The 14,365-nt window shown below is 30.1% G+C and overlaps 1 protein-coding gene across 1 annotated transcript in view; it reads right to left on the bottom strand.

Annotated features, from left to right (window-relative positions):
- Positions 1–14,365, bottom strand: part of LOC111620643 (sodium/hydrogen exchanger 10-like) — an 89,637-nt gene that overhangs the window by 2,119 nt on the left and 73,153 nt on the right. Inside the window, exon 19 of the mRNA XM_023362617.1 lies at positions 3,363–3,370. Coding sequence (XP_023218385.1) covers positions 3,363–3,370 — 8 coding nt within the window. The remainder of the gene's footprint in view (positions 1–3,362; positions 3,371–14,365) is intronic.

Below are 14,365 nucleotides of genomic sequence, written 5' to 3'. Positions count from 1 at the left end.
CACTTATGCGTGTGAACAACTTTTTAGTCGCATGAAGTACATCAAATCACAAGTGAGAACACGAATTACTGATGTTCATTTGGAAAACTGTTTGCGTGTAGCGACAACATTAGTCGAGATCAATTTTGATGCACTTAGTTCTGTAAAACAAAGTCAGATGTCTCATTTTTAAATATTTTTTAATTGTCTAATAAATATGTTTCTCGGTTATTGAATAAGTGATTCTCAATTATGTTTAATTTTCTTCAAAAAAAATAAATATACCTATTTTTTTGTGTTTATTTACATTAAACCAGGCAAGTGTTTGACCACGATCTCACCTACTGGAAAGCAACGATGTGGTTGAAGCTGTAGCACGCTTGCTTGTTTACTTAAATTAACAAAAAAAATTAGGTGCGTGGCCAGGCAGGAAATATTATTTCTGAAATTTGGCCCGCCTGCTAAAAAGGTTGGCCACCCCTGTTCTACAGCATTCCACTTGTTTTCAAATTACAGGACATGCTGCATATTAAAAATTATTGCCTGTCAGCTAGAGCCTGAGATATTTTATGTGGATTTTCTTTCAGACACCCATCATTTTATATAAAATGCTATTGTTTACAGTAAAATGTACTATTCTTGATTTAGAATAAATTCCAAATAATAAAACAAACTTCATTTAAAATCTTCATATATATAATTTGTATTAAAAGTTAATTTACATATATAATCTAAAAACTGTCAGTTTTTCTAACAATTCTGTTGAGTATAGTATCATATTTTTTAATATGTTAATTCTTGACACGAACATTTTATAAAACTGGCATAAGGAAGCAACATAATTATCATTAAAATATTTGATATTTAACTGTAATTATCAGGTATAGTATTTCAAACAGCCAAAAAAATATCCATTGGTTTAACAACATATAATTTATTAATCAATTTTCTCTTGTAATAATACGTATTTTGGGTTGACATAAAATCTCAACCCCTCCAGTGAATCAGTGAATTTGTACGTGTTTTGTAAAGAACAACTATAGGTAAAAATTCAGGTGAAAGTACATATCCAGTGTTTATAATTTTATATGCATCTTAATCCTATAAGAATTGTTACATAGTACATCTTATAAAATTTAATATTTTTCTTTATCGTAGCTTGTTTATAATTTAAATAAGACAGGTACCTACTTATTGACATTTAATATATTCACATTAAAAGTAAAAAGAAACTTTTGTTTTCATTTGGCTGTTTGAAATACTACACCTGATAATGAAGGATTAAAATATTTCTAAAATTTTAGAATTATTTAAACTATTTAAAAAACATTCTAAGTACTGTAGAACATCAATTATCTGAGGCAATGTGGACCAATGCTATTTCATATAACTGAAAATGCAAGTAATGGCCACAGCTATTATGAATTAAAAATTACAAATATAAAATATTTATATGGTATATTACATTTAAGTCTTTTTTTATGCTTTAGTGAATTAATTATAAACTGTATAAGAATATCATTTTTTACATCATTTCTTACAGAGCTAATACATACAAACATACAATAGTTTTTAGAATAAAAATTTGCATTATTGTAGTTGCATTTTAATATGAATGGTTTGTCTCACATTGAAGTGAAATGATAAAAGATAACAGATGCAAACAGTTTTGTAATACAGTGCATGCTATCTATTGTTTTAAACTTTCTTTAAGAAATCCTTTATAGATTTTTGTTTCACAGTATTCCTCTGTTCTTTGTCACAATGTTCTGCAGTCATCTAGCATCATTTTTCATGAGCAAGTTATCCTAAATATATTGGGCTTTGTTCCTCATTACTTGATTGCCCTCATTTTGGGCCTGGCCAAAACTGCATGGAAAAAGATCTCTTAGTGCTCAAAGGACAGAAAAAGTTAAAAAAAAATGTTGCCTCAGCCAGTTTATTCACTCAGTACAGTAGAAGTTAAATATACTATGTACAGTACATACTTAGTGCATTCATAGTAAAGCTTTTACACTGGTGTGCAAAATACTTACACTTATGGCAAAAAAAAAAACAATTGTTGCTTAACTCCACAAGAAATCACCTGGGAGACATGAAATTCAGAATACAGAGACAGTATTTTGTACTTGATGAAGAAAGCATACTACACAAAAATGAATAGAACACATACAGTATGGAATCAAAGCCTCCTTCTTATTGTAGTCTTGCACTGCACGTGTTCTGTATAACATCACATCAGCTGTGATGTCTTCTTCCTGCATACGAATCACTTTCTACTGAATCGGGTGTTCATTGTACTGATCACAAGAAGCCCTTTTGTACAATTTCATGGCTGTCTGCTTAAAAATTATATTGTTGCTTAAGTTTTACATACCAGTGTATATTATCATTTTGGTGATAGGCTATTCTATCCAATTTTCACTAGATTTCTCCCAGTTTGACACAGCAGACAATTCTTACTTATAATACCATATTAAGGATATTATAAGAAGACATAGGAATTGTCTTCTGTGTCAAACCATTAATCAATCCAAATCATTCTGCTACATTACATACACTTTTTGTAGTTTTTATTTCTTTCCAACTAAAGCAATTAAATTACTTAGAAAAACTGTATGATTTTCAATACTCTATTTTTAAATGTATGAATTATATACAGTAGACCCCCCTATAACATGGTAGATATGTTCCGTTTTATATGAATTCCTTGTTTTACCAGTCACTTAAATACATGAGCCAATCACAGCCAGGCATGTATGCAGTTTACGGACTACAGTTGTTTGAACGGTTTTCTTCCATAAAATTAATCAATTCTAGACTAATTTGACTCAACATTTCCAAAACATGTGTAATTTTTTGGGAATAATCCATATAAACTATGCTATAAACAAAAAATTGTAGGATTACTTACCGAGTATGCACCGTTCGACGACACCATTGCTTAAGCTTGTTTTCATCATGGAACGGCACATTGAACAGCGGGTGCGTGCTTTCTGATAAGTTATTTTTCTGCGAAAAATTTGCTGAACTTTGGAGACATCATTAATATAAATATAATTTTTATGACCATTAAATAATAAATGGTTTTTAGTAGGTCCGCTACTCGTTTAAACTCAACGGTTTGTGCAATATTCGCTATTGGTCTAGATTCGACCAATCCTGTCACGACACGAGTCGGCAATGACATTTTACTGTATTATACGAGTCTCTTTTAGCGTGTTTATACGAATACAATTGTAATTTTTTCACCATTATATACAAATCCATATTATATGAGCCCGTTTTATAGGGGGTCTACTGTATTATTAAAATTAGTACAGTGGGATGACTTTTTTTAAAGTTAAATCAACAATTAAAATTTAATTTAAACAAAGACAGACTATATGATAATTGTTGCTCTTTGAGAAATTTACAAAATCAAGCAAAACACTGAATGATATTCATTGGATTGAGTTTATTAAAATAGCAAAAGATGGAGTTGACCAAAATCTAAAAAAATTAATATGATTTGTATTCTTTATCATCATCTAACACTGCCTGTAAATGAATATTTAGTTTTCTAGGGCAAATTTGAATAAATGAAAGAAACAAATTAACTATTGAACTGAGGAATCTTTACAATTTTGATATAAGATGTAAAAGATTTTGGAAATTTATAAAAAAAAAAAAAAAAAAATGAAAAGGTTTTAAAGGCAACACAAAGTTGGGAAAAATATAAATTTCTTCAGACTTTCTTTTGTTAAATTAATTAATTTAGATTATTCTGGAAAAAAGGATTGATCTGGAGCATATCTACACAGTAAGCAGAAGTTGCAAGCTTAAGTCCATTCCAAATGGTTTCTTTAACAATTATAAATAAATTAATTAATTTAGAATATTCTGAAACTTAAAATGGAAGCTTGACAACCTATCTTTAGTTCAAATAACATATCTTTATAATTAATTAACCATATTTTAGCTCTGTTTAAAATCCAGTAGTATCATTTGTCTATTCATGTATTTTTTTTTATCATAAAATCTCAAATACATTACAGATTCTACAACTTACAGAATTAACAATTAAAATTATAAAATTCTTACCTTAAGTAATTTTGAAACTTTAACAGGAACTTCTTTAGTCTGTAATGGACTTCTAATAAAAGCATCAGCAAATGTGTAGTGATATCCCTTACCTTCTTTCAGCTGATATTCTTTTTCTATGTTTTTAATATCAGCAGAAGAATTCTGTTCTATCTTGGGAATCTGTGGATTTTAAATAAAAAAAGAATTACTAATAAGAAAAATTATATTTATAATATTATCTATTTATAGTATCATATCATTCTCACTAAATTTTATTAATAATAATTCAGTTATTTATATGGTATATTACATTTAAGTCTTTTTTTATGCTTTAGTGAATTAATTATAAACTGTATAAGAATATCATTTTTTACATCATTTCTTACNTAAAATTGTTTCGGTTTATTATAGTTTTATCAGTAAATTTATTCAGTGCCAAATATGTTTTCTGGAAATGTTTTCCTTTGATGAGATATCCGACGATCTCTTCCTTAACGCAGCAATAGTCATTTAATAAGAATATTAAACACCTCCGAAGGTAGAAATGGTAAATTATAAACGACCGGTCGATGTTGTCATTACCATAGATATTAGCTGTTGGGCCGCTAGCCAATATATTAACACCACTCAATAGCAACTATGCATATCAATCAACCAAATCGGTTTCCGGATAAAATTCACGAAGGAGGAGTATTATTTATATTCTCATTAGCGATGACTTGTCGCATTCATTCTCATTAAATATGCCTTATTCTTTCATGGATTTAACTTTAAATCTTGAAATGATTTATCGATGAGAAGTTCTTTCTTCAATTAATGTTACTTGGATCTATAGCGCATAAATATTTAACTTACTTTTTCCTCTTACAGAAAAAAATTTTTTTGATTTATATTTTTCTCATCAGAGAAGATTTATTTAGATGAGTGATGCGTAAGAGCCTTGTTATTTGATCAAATTTTAACCTGTAAAAAATAAATTTCAAAAAGAATACTTTCCATATAGCTTTATTACTGCTGAAAAGAAATTTTATACGAGTGTAGATAATGAAAGGTATAAAAGTTAAAATATTATCGTTCGGAGAATTTTGCTTTTTTACGATTTAAGATAATTTTGTGTATAGCTAAATAATATTTAAACAGAGAATGAACATATGTTTAAGAAGGAAATAAATGAGTTTGAATTTCATGATTAATCTTCAATCCCACATCTCTTCTTATAGAAAACTGCTATTTCTTTATAGAGGTCTTTTTATTTAAATGTATTGAATGTTTTTTCAAGCTTTCTCAGCTCACCTTCAGATACAGATTCAAACCTGAACATTGAAAGTTCAAAAATTCAAGAAAATTCAAAAAAGTAAAGCTCCATCACATTCTAATGTTCTATAGCATGTTAAATCTGAATCTGAAGATGATCTGAAAAAATTCAAAAACATTCAATACATTTAAATAAAAAGATATCTATAAAGAAATAGTAATTTTCTATAAGTATTGTATTTACTATAAAAATCTAAAGAAATATCACTAGTATATATAGTAGCCACCATAGATTATCAAAATCCTATAAAAATGTGTTTCATTTGTAAAATTAAAGTATATTTTGCTATAAGAAACTGTAAAGAGTGCATTATCCATGCCATCATAAATATGAAAATGCTTTCTACTGACTGACAATCTAATTCAGCAATATTTTCATTAATTGTAGCATACATTGGTATAAAACCCATACAAAAGTGTTCCACTTTTGTATGGGTTTTATACCAGTACCCATACAAAAGTGACTTATGGGTATGAGCTTTGTATAAGCAAAATGGAAATTTTTAAACAGTTAACACTCCATAAAAATTAATTGTTGCTTTAAATACTAAAGGAATCGCTTAAGAATAACTCTTGTGAAATAGCACAGAATGTGCATTGTCATCAATCAATAATTGTGTATTTGATACAAAGAAGACATGAATATGGCAACATTAAAAGAAAAGCTGGATCAGGATGTAAAGGTGGGAGTATGCTATGCCAAGATAGGAAGCTAAAGCATGAATGTCTGTAAGAATGTACTGCTGCTTCTTTCAGTTTTGAAATAAAATGGGATAGGCATAAAAGTAAATGCATAAACTTTGCAACATAAGTTTATAAAATTATCATTTATGTAAGCCATTACTGACAAGCAAAATACACAGAGAATTGCTTATCTGGGCTAAACAGCATAAAGACTGCATGTGGGATTCTGTTATGTTTTTGGATGAATCCATCTTTAACCTATACAGATCTAATGACAAATTTTATGTCAGGCATAGAGAAGACAAAGTCTATAATAGGATTGCTTGATGCAGATAGTAAAGTTTGTAATAAGTCAAATGGTGTGAGGATGCATATCCAGTAAAGCTATCAGCAGACTATAGAGGAGAAGGTGGTATTATGGAACCCCAATTACATTTTAGTGAATTGTAAACAAGTTATCATAACTACACCCACATTTTTAGTGCGAAAAGTACTGGTAACTAGTAAACTAAATGTTCCTAATTGGATTTTTCGCTAGTGTAATTATAAGTATGGTTTTTGAAGGCTTTTGTACAAAAAGTCCGAAAGTAGGCTTAGAGAAAATCGGGTGGTAATATGGAACCTTACTGTATATTTTCAAAAAAATGCTTTAATGTAGCCAAAAACAAATAGGAAAGGACAAAAAATGTTAAATAATTACAAAATTATTTACTCCAATGTATTTTATCGCAAAAATGCTTTTATAATAGAAAAATATGACCTCCATCAACAATATATATTCCAGCAGCTCTTTTTCGATATTCTCAGGAAGAATTGGCTTTCTACCTAGTGTCTTTTTCACAAATTGCTCTGGAGGAATGTCTGCTTGCAAATAGAAAGTTCGGAGGAGTTGAGTTCCATATTACTGTAAAAGCACCAATGGGGTCCGTATTTCACGCATCGCCATCTCGAATTAACTTATGTCTGTCAAGACCAAAATTTAAAAAACGTGAACATCACACAGATTAATATGTACCCCTAAGTCTCTGGAACGGAATACATGCACCAGTGAACCTACAACTACACGATTTATATTTTAAAAATAATTAAATTCACTTAGCATTCAAAACTTGCGAATTTTGAAAAAAACAAATTTGCTGATTAAATACGGACAACCGTTTAACTGAAGTAAAACGGGTTTTCCCCTTGCTATGGATGTCTGCCTAGTTCAGTTCAGCCACATTCCGCTACAGTTCGCCTTTATTATCAGTTCGAAATGGGGTGGTTCCATAATACCCGCAGTGTTCCATAATACCACCTTCTCCTGTACTATATAAATGGGTCTGTGAATGCAGAATACTAAAAAAATATCTTATCTATTAAGCTTGGAATTAGCATAATCCATCAATCCAGGTAAATTTTTGTGACAAAATTCTGCATCTTTCATGATGACTCTGCACCAAGATGATGAGTAAAGTATAATGTGTCAGGCTCTTTATGCTTGTTAGCATTATTGTCACTTAAACTAACCCACACATTGTTACAGATAGATAAAAAAGTAAATACAAGTGACTCTACAAGTATCAAATTTTATGATATATGAAAGTTTAATTTTTCCTCTTAGATAACAAAAGATTGATTTAAATGCATTATAACATTTACTAAACTACAGGATACAGCAGATTAACCTGATAATTTTTAAATGTGGATGTGATTGAAACTGTAAGAGTGTAAAGAATAATCTTGAACATACATGCTGTTTAACTTGAAACTATTTACTAACAATTAGAATTAGTGTAAGATGATAATGTAGTGCTATGCACTTGTTTTGTATTGTAATTTAATTTTTATTTTTTATGTAGTGTTATGCACTCGTTTTGTATTGTAATTTAATTTTTATTTTTGATATACAGTAATACCTCGACTTACGCTACTCGGACTTACGCGAACCCGGAGTTACACGATTTTCAAATCTCGTCAATTTGTCTTTTGTTTGAGCGCCACGCAACTGTTGATTACTCACTCCCCCCACACTATTGTTCAGTTTACATGTTTGGACGTATTACGCGGAACCGACACATAGCTACAATTTATTTTGTGTTATTTATTTCTGTGTTTGTTATATCTATGGAGATTTGAGAGACTCTATGTAGTGATTTATTGTAACTGTGAATGACTCAAAAGACAAGATAAGATTAACGAGAACATTTATTAGCTTAAATACATCCGACTTGGATTTTACACAAATTGTGAAATTTATACCCCAACTTACGTGAATTCGATTTACGTGGTTATTGCTCGGTCTCACCTATTGCGTAAGTTCAGGGTATTACTGTACTTTTATTATATATGTCAGGTTTTCCTTTTTTCTATTTTTGTGACGCATCAATGTTAATTTTTCTTTGTGTCGCACGCCACCTTTTGGTGGTGGTTGGTGGACTGCTGATTGGATGTGACAGTGACCGCGTGATAGGAAGTGGGAGGATTAAAGATGTGGTGGTATAAAAGGGGTGACCCGTCAATGGCAAGGACCTTTTTTCTTCCTGGGCTCCCCTGAACTGGTTTGTGCAAGAGGACGAGAGTAAAGGAGGTAAGGAGTCACTACTACTACGAGAGACAAGGAGAAAATTCGTATGGGAAGGAAGAACAATCGAGTCGCATCAGAGTACAGACGACACATGGAATGATATTTCCAACAGTAGTTAAAAGAACTTTGCTTGTTAATGGCAAGTGCTATGTTATTTCGAGATTAATGATCCTTTTTTTTTATTCACACATGATCAACAACTCCACATTGTTATCTAGTGCCATGGAACCATCCCTATGTAGAGTATGGCACAGGCAGACCGATGATTTGGATTCTTCTTGTAATAGATTGTAATTCTCTTATTATCGGTATTCGTGTATAGTGAGTGAGTCGATTGAAAAAAATCGGATAGTAGTTACCCTTGTAAAATCGGTTGTCATCAAGCATCTAATGTTATCCATTACCACCTGTACAGGCACATATATTGAAGTTATAAATTTTTTTTTTTTTTTTTTTGCTCTGAGGTGTGTTGTGTTGTGAGGTCCTCATTTATCTCTTACCCCCTTTTTTTTTTATCTGGATCACTTCAGTGCTCCCCTAGATCTACAATAAAAATACGTTTTATTTTATGAGAACACTCACGAGTTACATGAGCAATCTTTACACAGTGTTAAAGTTATTGTTTGATGTAGTGTAGCAACTTTTGGTCCATATTTCTTCAAAGACCTTCATCTTCAAAGAAATATGACTAATCATTCCAAAAATAGCTACACTAGAAGACATGGCTGTGACAGTAAATTGAACTTTGCTATATCTCACTTTTCTCACTTTCTTTATTTCGCCATTTTCTACCACTCCCACCCCTATTCAACCTGGGAGGACCACCCCTGTTTCGAGACCCTTCACGAAGTTTAGTGTCGCGATTACGACTTCTCTCTCCTTGTACTCTATTCTCTTTGTTACTTGGACTGACATCAGTACCATTTGTTTCAGCTGTTTTCACTGTTGAAGTCTGATGATTCTTTTTCTTTTTACCAGATAATTCTCATTCACCCTCATTCTGTTTACCATCCAACAGCACAACTACTGCTTTTGCAAAATCATCGTCACAATCATGAAGAGCAACAATCGCTTCATCATTTGATTTTCCAGTTAACTCCATAACCTGTTCCACTTTTTCCTTTAAATCCGGATCTAATTTGTTAACTTCATTCACAATTTGTGCAATTCTCATCTGTTCAGCTGTAGGCTGAATTTTTGGATTTACACTGTCTGCAATCTTTGTCCCTTCTGGAGATGACTTTGTTTGAGTTACAGGCTGTGTTTTAGCTCCCTTTTCTTTTGTTTTTCCCATTCTCTGTGTTGAGACTGAACTCATGATATACAGTATATACAAAAGTACCAAACATCAAATCAATCAATCAATCAATTGAACCTGGTTAACCCTTCTACATCTGAAGATGCTTCATTGTGAATGACCAAACTTTGCTATATCAAAATGCTTCACAACTTTCTTGAAGTACAGTTGTGCCCATGTCATATTGAATACCAAAATCTGTGGTTTCAACAGGATGGGGCAATGGCTCAGATTGGAAACAATTAAAAAATAGTGGTAGAGTTAAAATGAAACATCAGGGACAAAGTGGCAGCAATTTCCCCTGAAATTTTGCAGAAAGTCATGCAAAGTTTTAGGGAAAGAATGTGTTTACATATTCTTTTCCTAGTGCCCAATGATAGATGCCATCTCATAGACACAATTATTAAGAGATATTATTTACAAATCCTATGTTAATGCAGGATGATCATAAATTTAACAAAATTACATAATTTGTTTGTTATTTTAATTTAAAAACAGTCAGGTTAGTTTTCTGCATACTATATTATAAAGATAATATAAACGCATCTAAAGACACTAGTTTCTTTCTCAGTAATTTATAAAATATCTTTTAATATTTTATATTAAATCAATAATTTTAAATAATTGTAACTACTCTTGAAATTGAGAGAGTATTTACAATGAATTATGTTTAAAATGTTTTATTTACAAAAAGTAGCAATTATAATGATATACTACCATAAGAAACATCAATTTTCAAATGTTTCAGAAGTATCTAATAATGAACAAAAATAATAATTTAATTAATCTAAGAAAATAATTTTTTGAAAGAAATATATCATCTTTGACCTGTCTCGACTCTTTATTCAATCTCACAGCATAAATGGAATTGCTTAGTGAAAAAACATTATTTAAGAAAAACATGCAACGTTTAATTTATTTCAAAAATAATAAAAAGAATCTAAAGACAACTTTCAAAATTTCAAGGAATATAACAGAGAAAAAAAAATATAAGTATATAAAATAATTTAATGAATAGATAGTCATTAATGTCATTTTTTTTAATAGTTTTAAGAAAAAATGGCTCTAATGAAGAAAATATTTAAAGAAAATATTTTTAAGATACTATTTATAAAAATTATGAAATACTAATCATCTAAAAAATTTTATATATTTATTAACATTTTTTAAAAATAAATATTTATTCTGTTAAATATTTTATAATTTTATGTATAAGAATTAATTAATTTTAATCATAATTCAAAGTAAAATTTCATTTTACAAGTATATTTTCTTATAAAATTTCACTAAAAATATTAATTTATTAAGTAAATGTACCATGAAAATCAATTGTTTTACTAAACAAGGAATATAACATGGGCCATAATACATTTCTCCATTTTGTGCATTTTTGATATAGCCTTGAATCAAAATAATATCAGTAACTTCTTTTGGTCTTTCATATTCAGTTATGTTTTCTAAATTTGGTATTATGGACTTTTTTGTAAGAGTTCTTATGCTTTCTTCATTACATTTCTATAAAATGAAAATAAAATGTAACATAATTATAAATTACTAAATTTAGCAAATCTAAAACTTTTATTTAAATAATTTATTACAAAATCATAATTTTCTATTAAGTAATTACCAAATAAGCCCTTTGTTGTTTTAATATATAAACTGCAATGTCAAATGATACAAACTTCCAAATTCGATATAGTAAGCTTGGAATTTTGTTAAATGTTTGCATAACTTCAATCATCTTCTCTAATGGTATGAAAATTGTCTAATTAAAACATTAAAAAATTAGTAAGAAATCATTTTTTAAAAATTATTAGATATTTGATATGTAATGCATATTTGATTATAATTAAAACAAACAAATTTTTGTTGAAATCTATGTAGCTATTATTTAACTTGTTTATATATTTTAACTGCACAGAACATATGATATATATTACAAAACACAAAACAAAACAGTGGCGTGCCATCATTGGAAGTGATGGAAGCACTGCTATGTATTTTCTAAAAAATAAATACATATTGTGTGATTATTTTGATATTTTAATGTATTTTGGATTAATTAAAATGAATATTTTATTATAACCACATTATGTATCTTATTTCAAATTTTTATTCTATATGAGAGAAAAACGATAAGATTGCTATTGTATATTCGAATATAAATTCGTATATGCATATTCCCAACGGAAGCTCTGTATTGTCGTATATGGGGCAGCTTCCAGGGCAAAAATATTTGAACGGTGTAAAGCAGTCAGATTATATGCATTTGCCCATGTGCTTTACAGAGCACCAACCCCAGGCGGTTTAGCTGGTGGAAGCTACATACCAAAACGCTTCCAAATATTCTATCCAGGACCAGTTCTGGGCTGTTACGCACCTGTCTGCTAGATATTTGGCCACCCTCACCCCATTATGTGAATTGCAAGTAGATTTATAACTTAACCCAATCAATAGGAGTTTACTGGTATGTTTTTATCAGTGCCGGCCCGAGGCAAGTTTTAGGATGGAGCGAGATCCTATTATGGCGCCCCTCTTTGTTGCCCCTAATTTATACCCTTTAATTTTCTTTACCACTGAGGTGCCCCATAGGACTTAGCGCTTGGAGCAGCTGCTCCGTTTGCCGTAGGCCAGCTCTGGTTTTTATGATAATTCTGTATAGTTGACAGGAGTTAAAAAAAATCCATTAAAATATTTGATATATTTATTCTGCTATCCCGTCTTGTAATACTTACAGATTTCAATGTTAAACTAGTGATATTATGATTTAGTATGTCCCATCTATAAGAGAATGCAGAAAGAAACATGTACAATTCTTGTACAATGTTAAAAAAATTAACTATTACTTTGGCAGCATCATTTACAACTAAATTTAATGAATGAGATGCACAAGGTACAAAAAAATCTCTAGAATTTATATTCCTTAAATTTACAATTTATGTATCCATTGTCATAAAAATTTGTCTTTCCACTTCTTTCCCAAGACTACAAATATTCAAGTTCAAAGTAATCAGTTTCAACTTATTTCTACTTAAGAAGTAGTTAAATAATTAAGAGATTAGGGAATTAGGGACATAAATAAAACCCTGCTGAAAGAGCCAGAATTTTACTTTTAAAAGCTTAACCGAACCAATCCCTAGCCGAGTACAGTGGGGACTGATTTCTTCATAATATTAGATGTAATAAAGACAGAAATGTTTCCAGTTCAATGAGAATGACTGAAAAGTTGTAAATTTTGGAAATTTCCATGGACACCTGGTTGTAAAACAAATTAGTTAGAAAACAATGAATGACAATCTATTAACATTAGTAAATAATATAAAATAAATATTGAAAATTATAACAAGATAGTTACAGCTAATAGATATATAACATCTATTAATTTAGATATAATATGTTTTTTATCAAAGCAAGAATTGGCATTTAGAAGGCATAGGGAATCTATTGAATCTAATAACAAAGATAATTATATTGAACTTGTTTATTTTGTATGTCAGATAATCTATTAAAAATACTATTAGAGAAGTCTACTGTTTTTACTAGTTTATTGAACAAATGAATACGAATGGACCCTAGAGGGCCTAGACCAGGGGTCGCCAAACTTTTTTAACTGTCGACCCCCAACCACTTTCCAAAACCTCACATTGACCCCCACCGTAAAGTTTTATTATAAGTGTAAGTGTATGAGCAAAATAAAATACGTTGTGATCTCTGATATCTGTATAAGAAAAAAAAACAAGGTTGTAACCCATTGCCACATCGACCCCCTAATCGACCCCCTAGCCGCATCGACCCCCCAATGATGTTGCATCGACCCCTGGGGGTCGATATAGACCACTTTGGCGACCCCTGGCCTAGACCATCACTGATGCACAATTAACTGATTGCCTCTGGAAGTTGGCTTCTTACAGAAACACAGCTTCCCGATCATCAAATGTCACAGGACGCCACTGCAAAACAATAAAAAAAATCTAACTTTTCATGTATTTTTCTAATATCTCATTCTTAACAAGATTTTATGTAATTATAGAATTTATTGATTACCAAATACAGTAACAGCTTGATTTAATGAACTATGAGACCAAAGAAATCAGTCTGTTATAATAAAAGTTCATTTTATCCTGATTACTCCTTATTACAGACTTGTCTTTTTATATTGAAAAGTCTATTACAGTACTATACAATAGAATCATGTTAGAACAGATCTCAATAACAGACCTGGAGAAAATATCTGCAGTTTTTGGATGTTTTCTCTAGGTTCAGATACCAAATCAATATATTTTTACCTCATTCCATTATAATCACAGTAATGGCTGTGAATAAAATGGAATACTACTGTATATTGTAATATCAACTTATCCATTATTGTATATCAATAATGTGGACAAAAGTCAATCACATAGTGGATAAAATTTCAGTAATAAAATATGTAAGACAGATTTTTATTAAACTTATAAAAC

Source organism: Centruroides sculpturatus, unplaced genomic scaffold (genome assembly GCF_000671375.1).
Source record: "Centruroides sculpturatus isolate CEXI.00-Female unplaced genomic scaffold, Cexi_2.0 scaffold194, whole genome shotgun sequence".
Taxonomy (NCBI): domain Eukaryota; kingdom Metazoa; phylum Arthropoda; class Arachnida; order Scorpiones; family Buthidae; genus Centruroides; species Centruroides sculpturatus.
The sequence above is the reverse complement of the archived record's forward strand: the minus strand, read 5'-3'. Positions and strand labels throughout refer to the sequence as shown.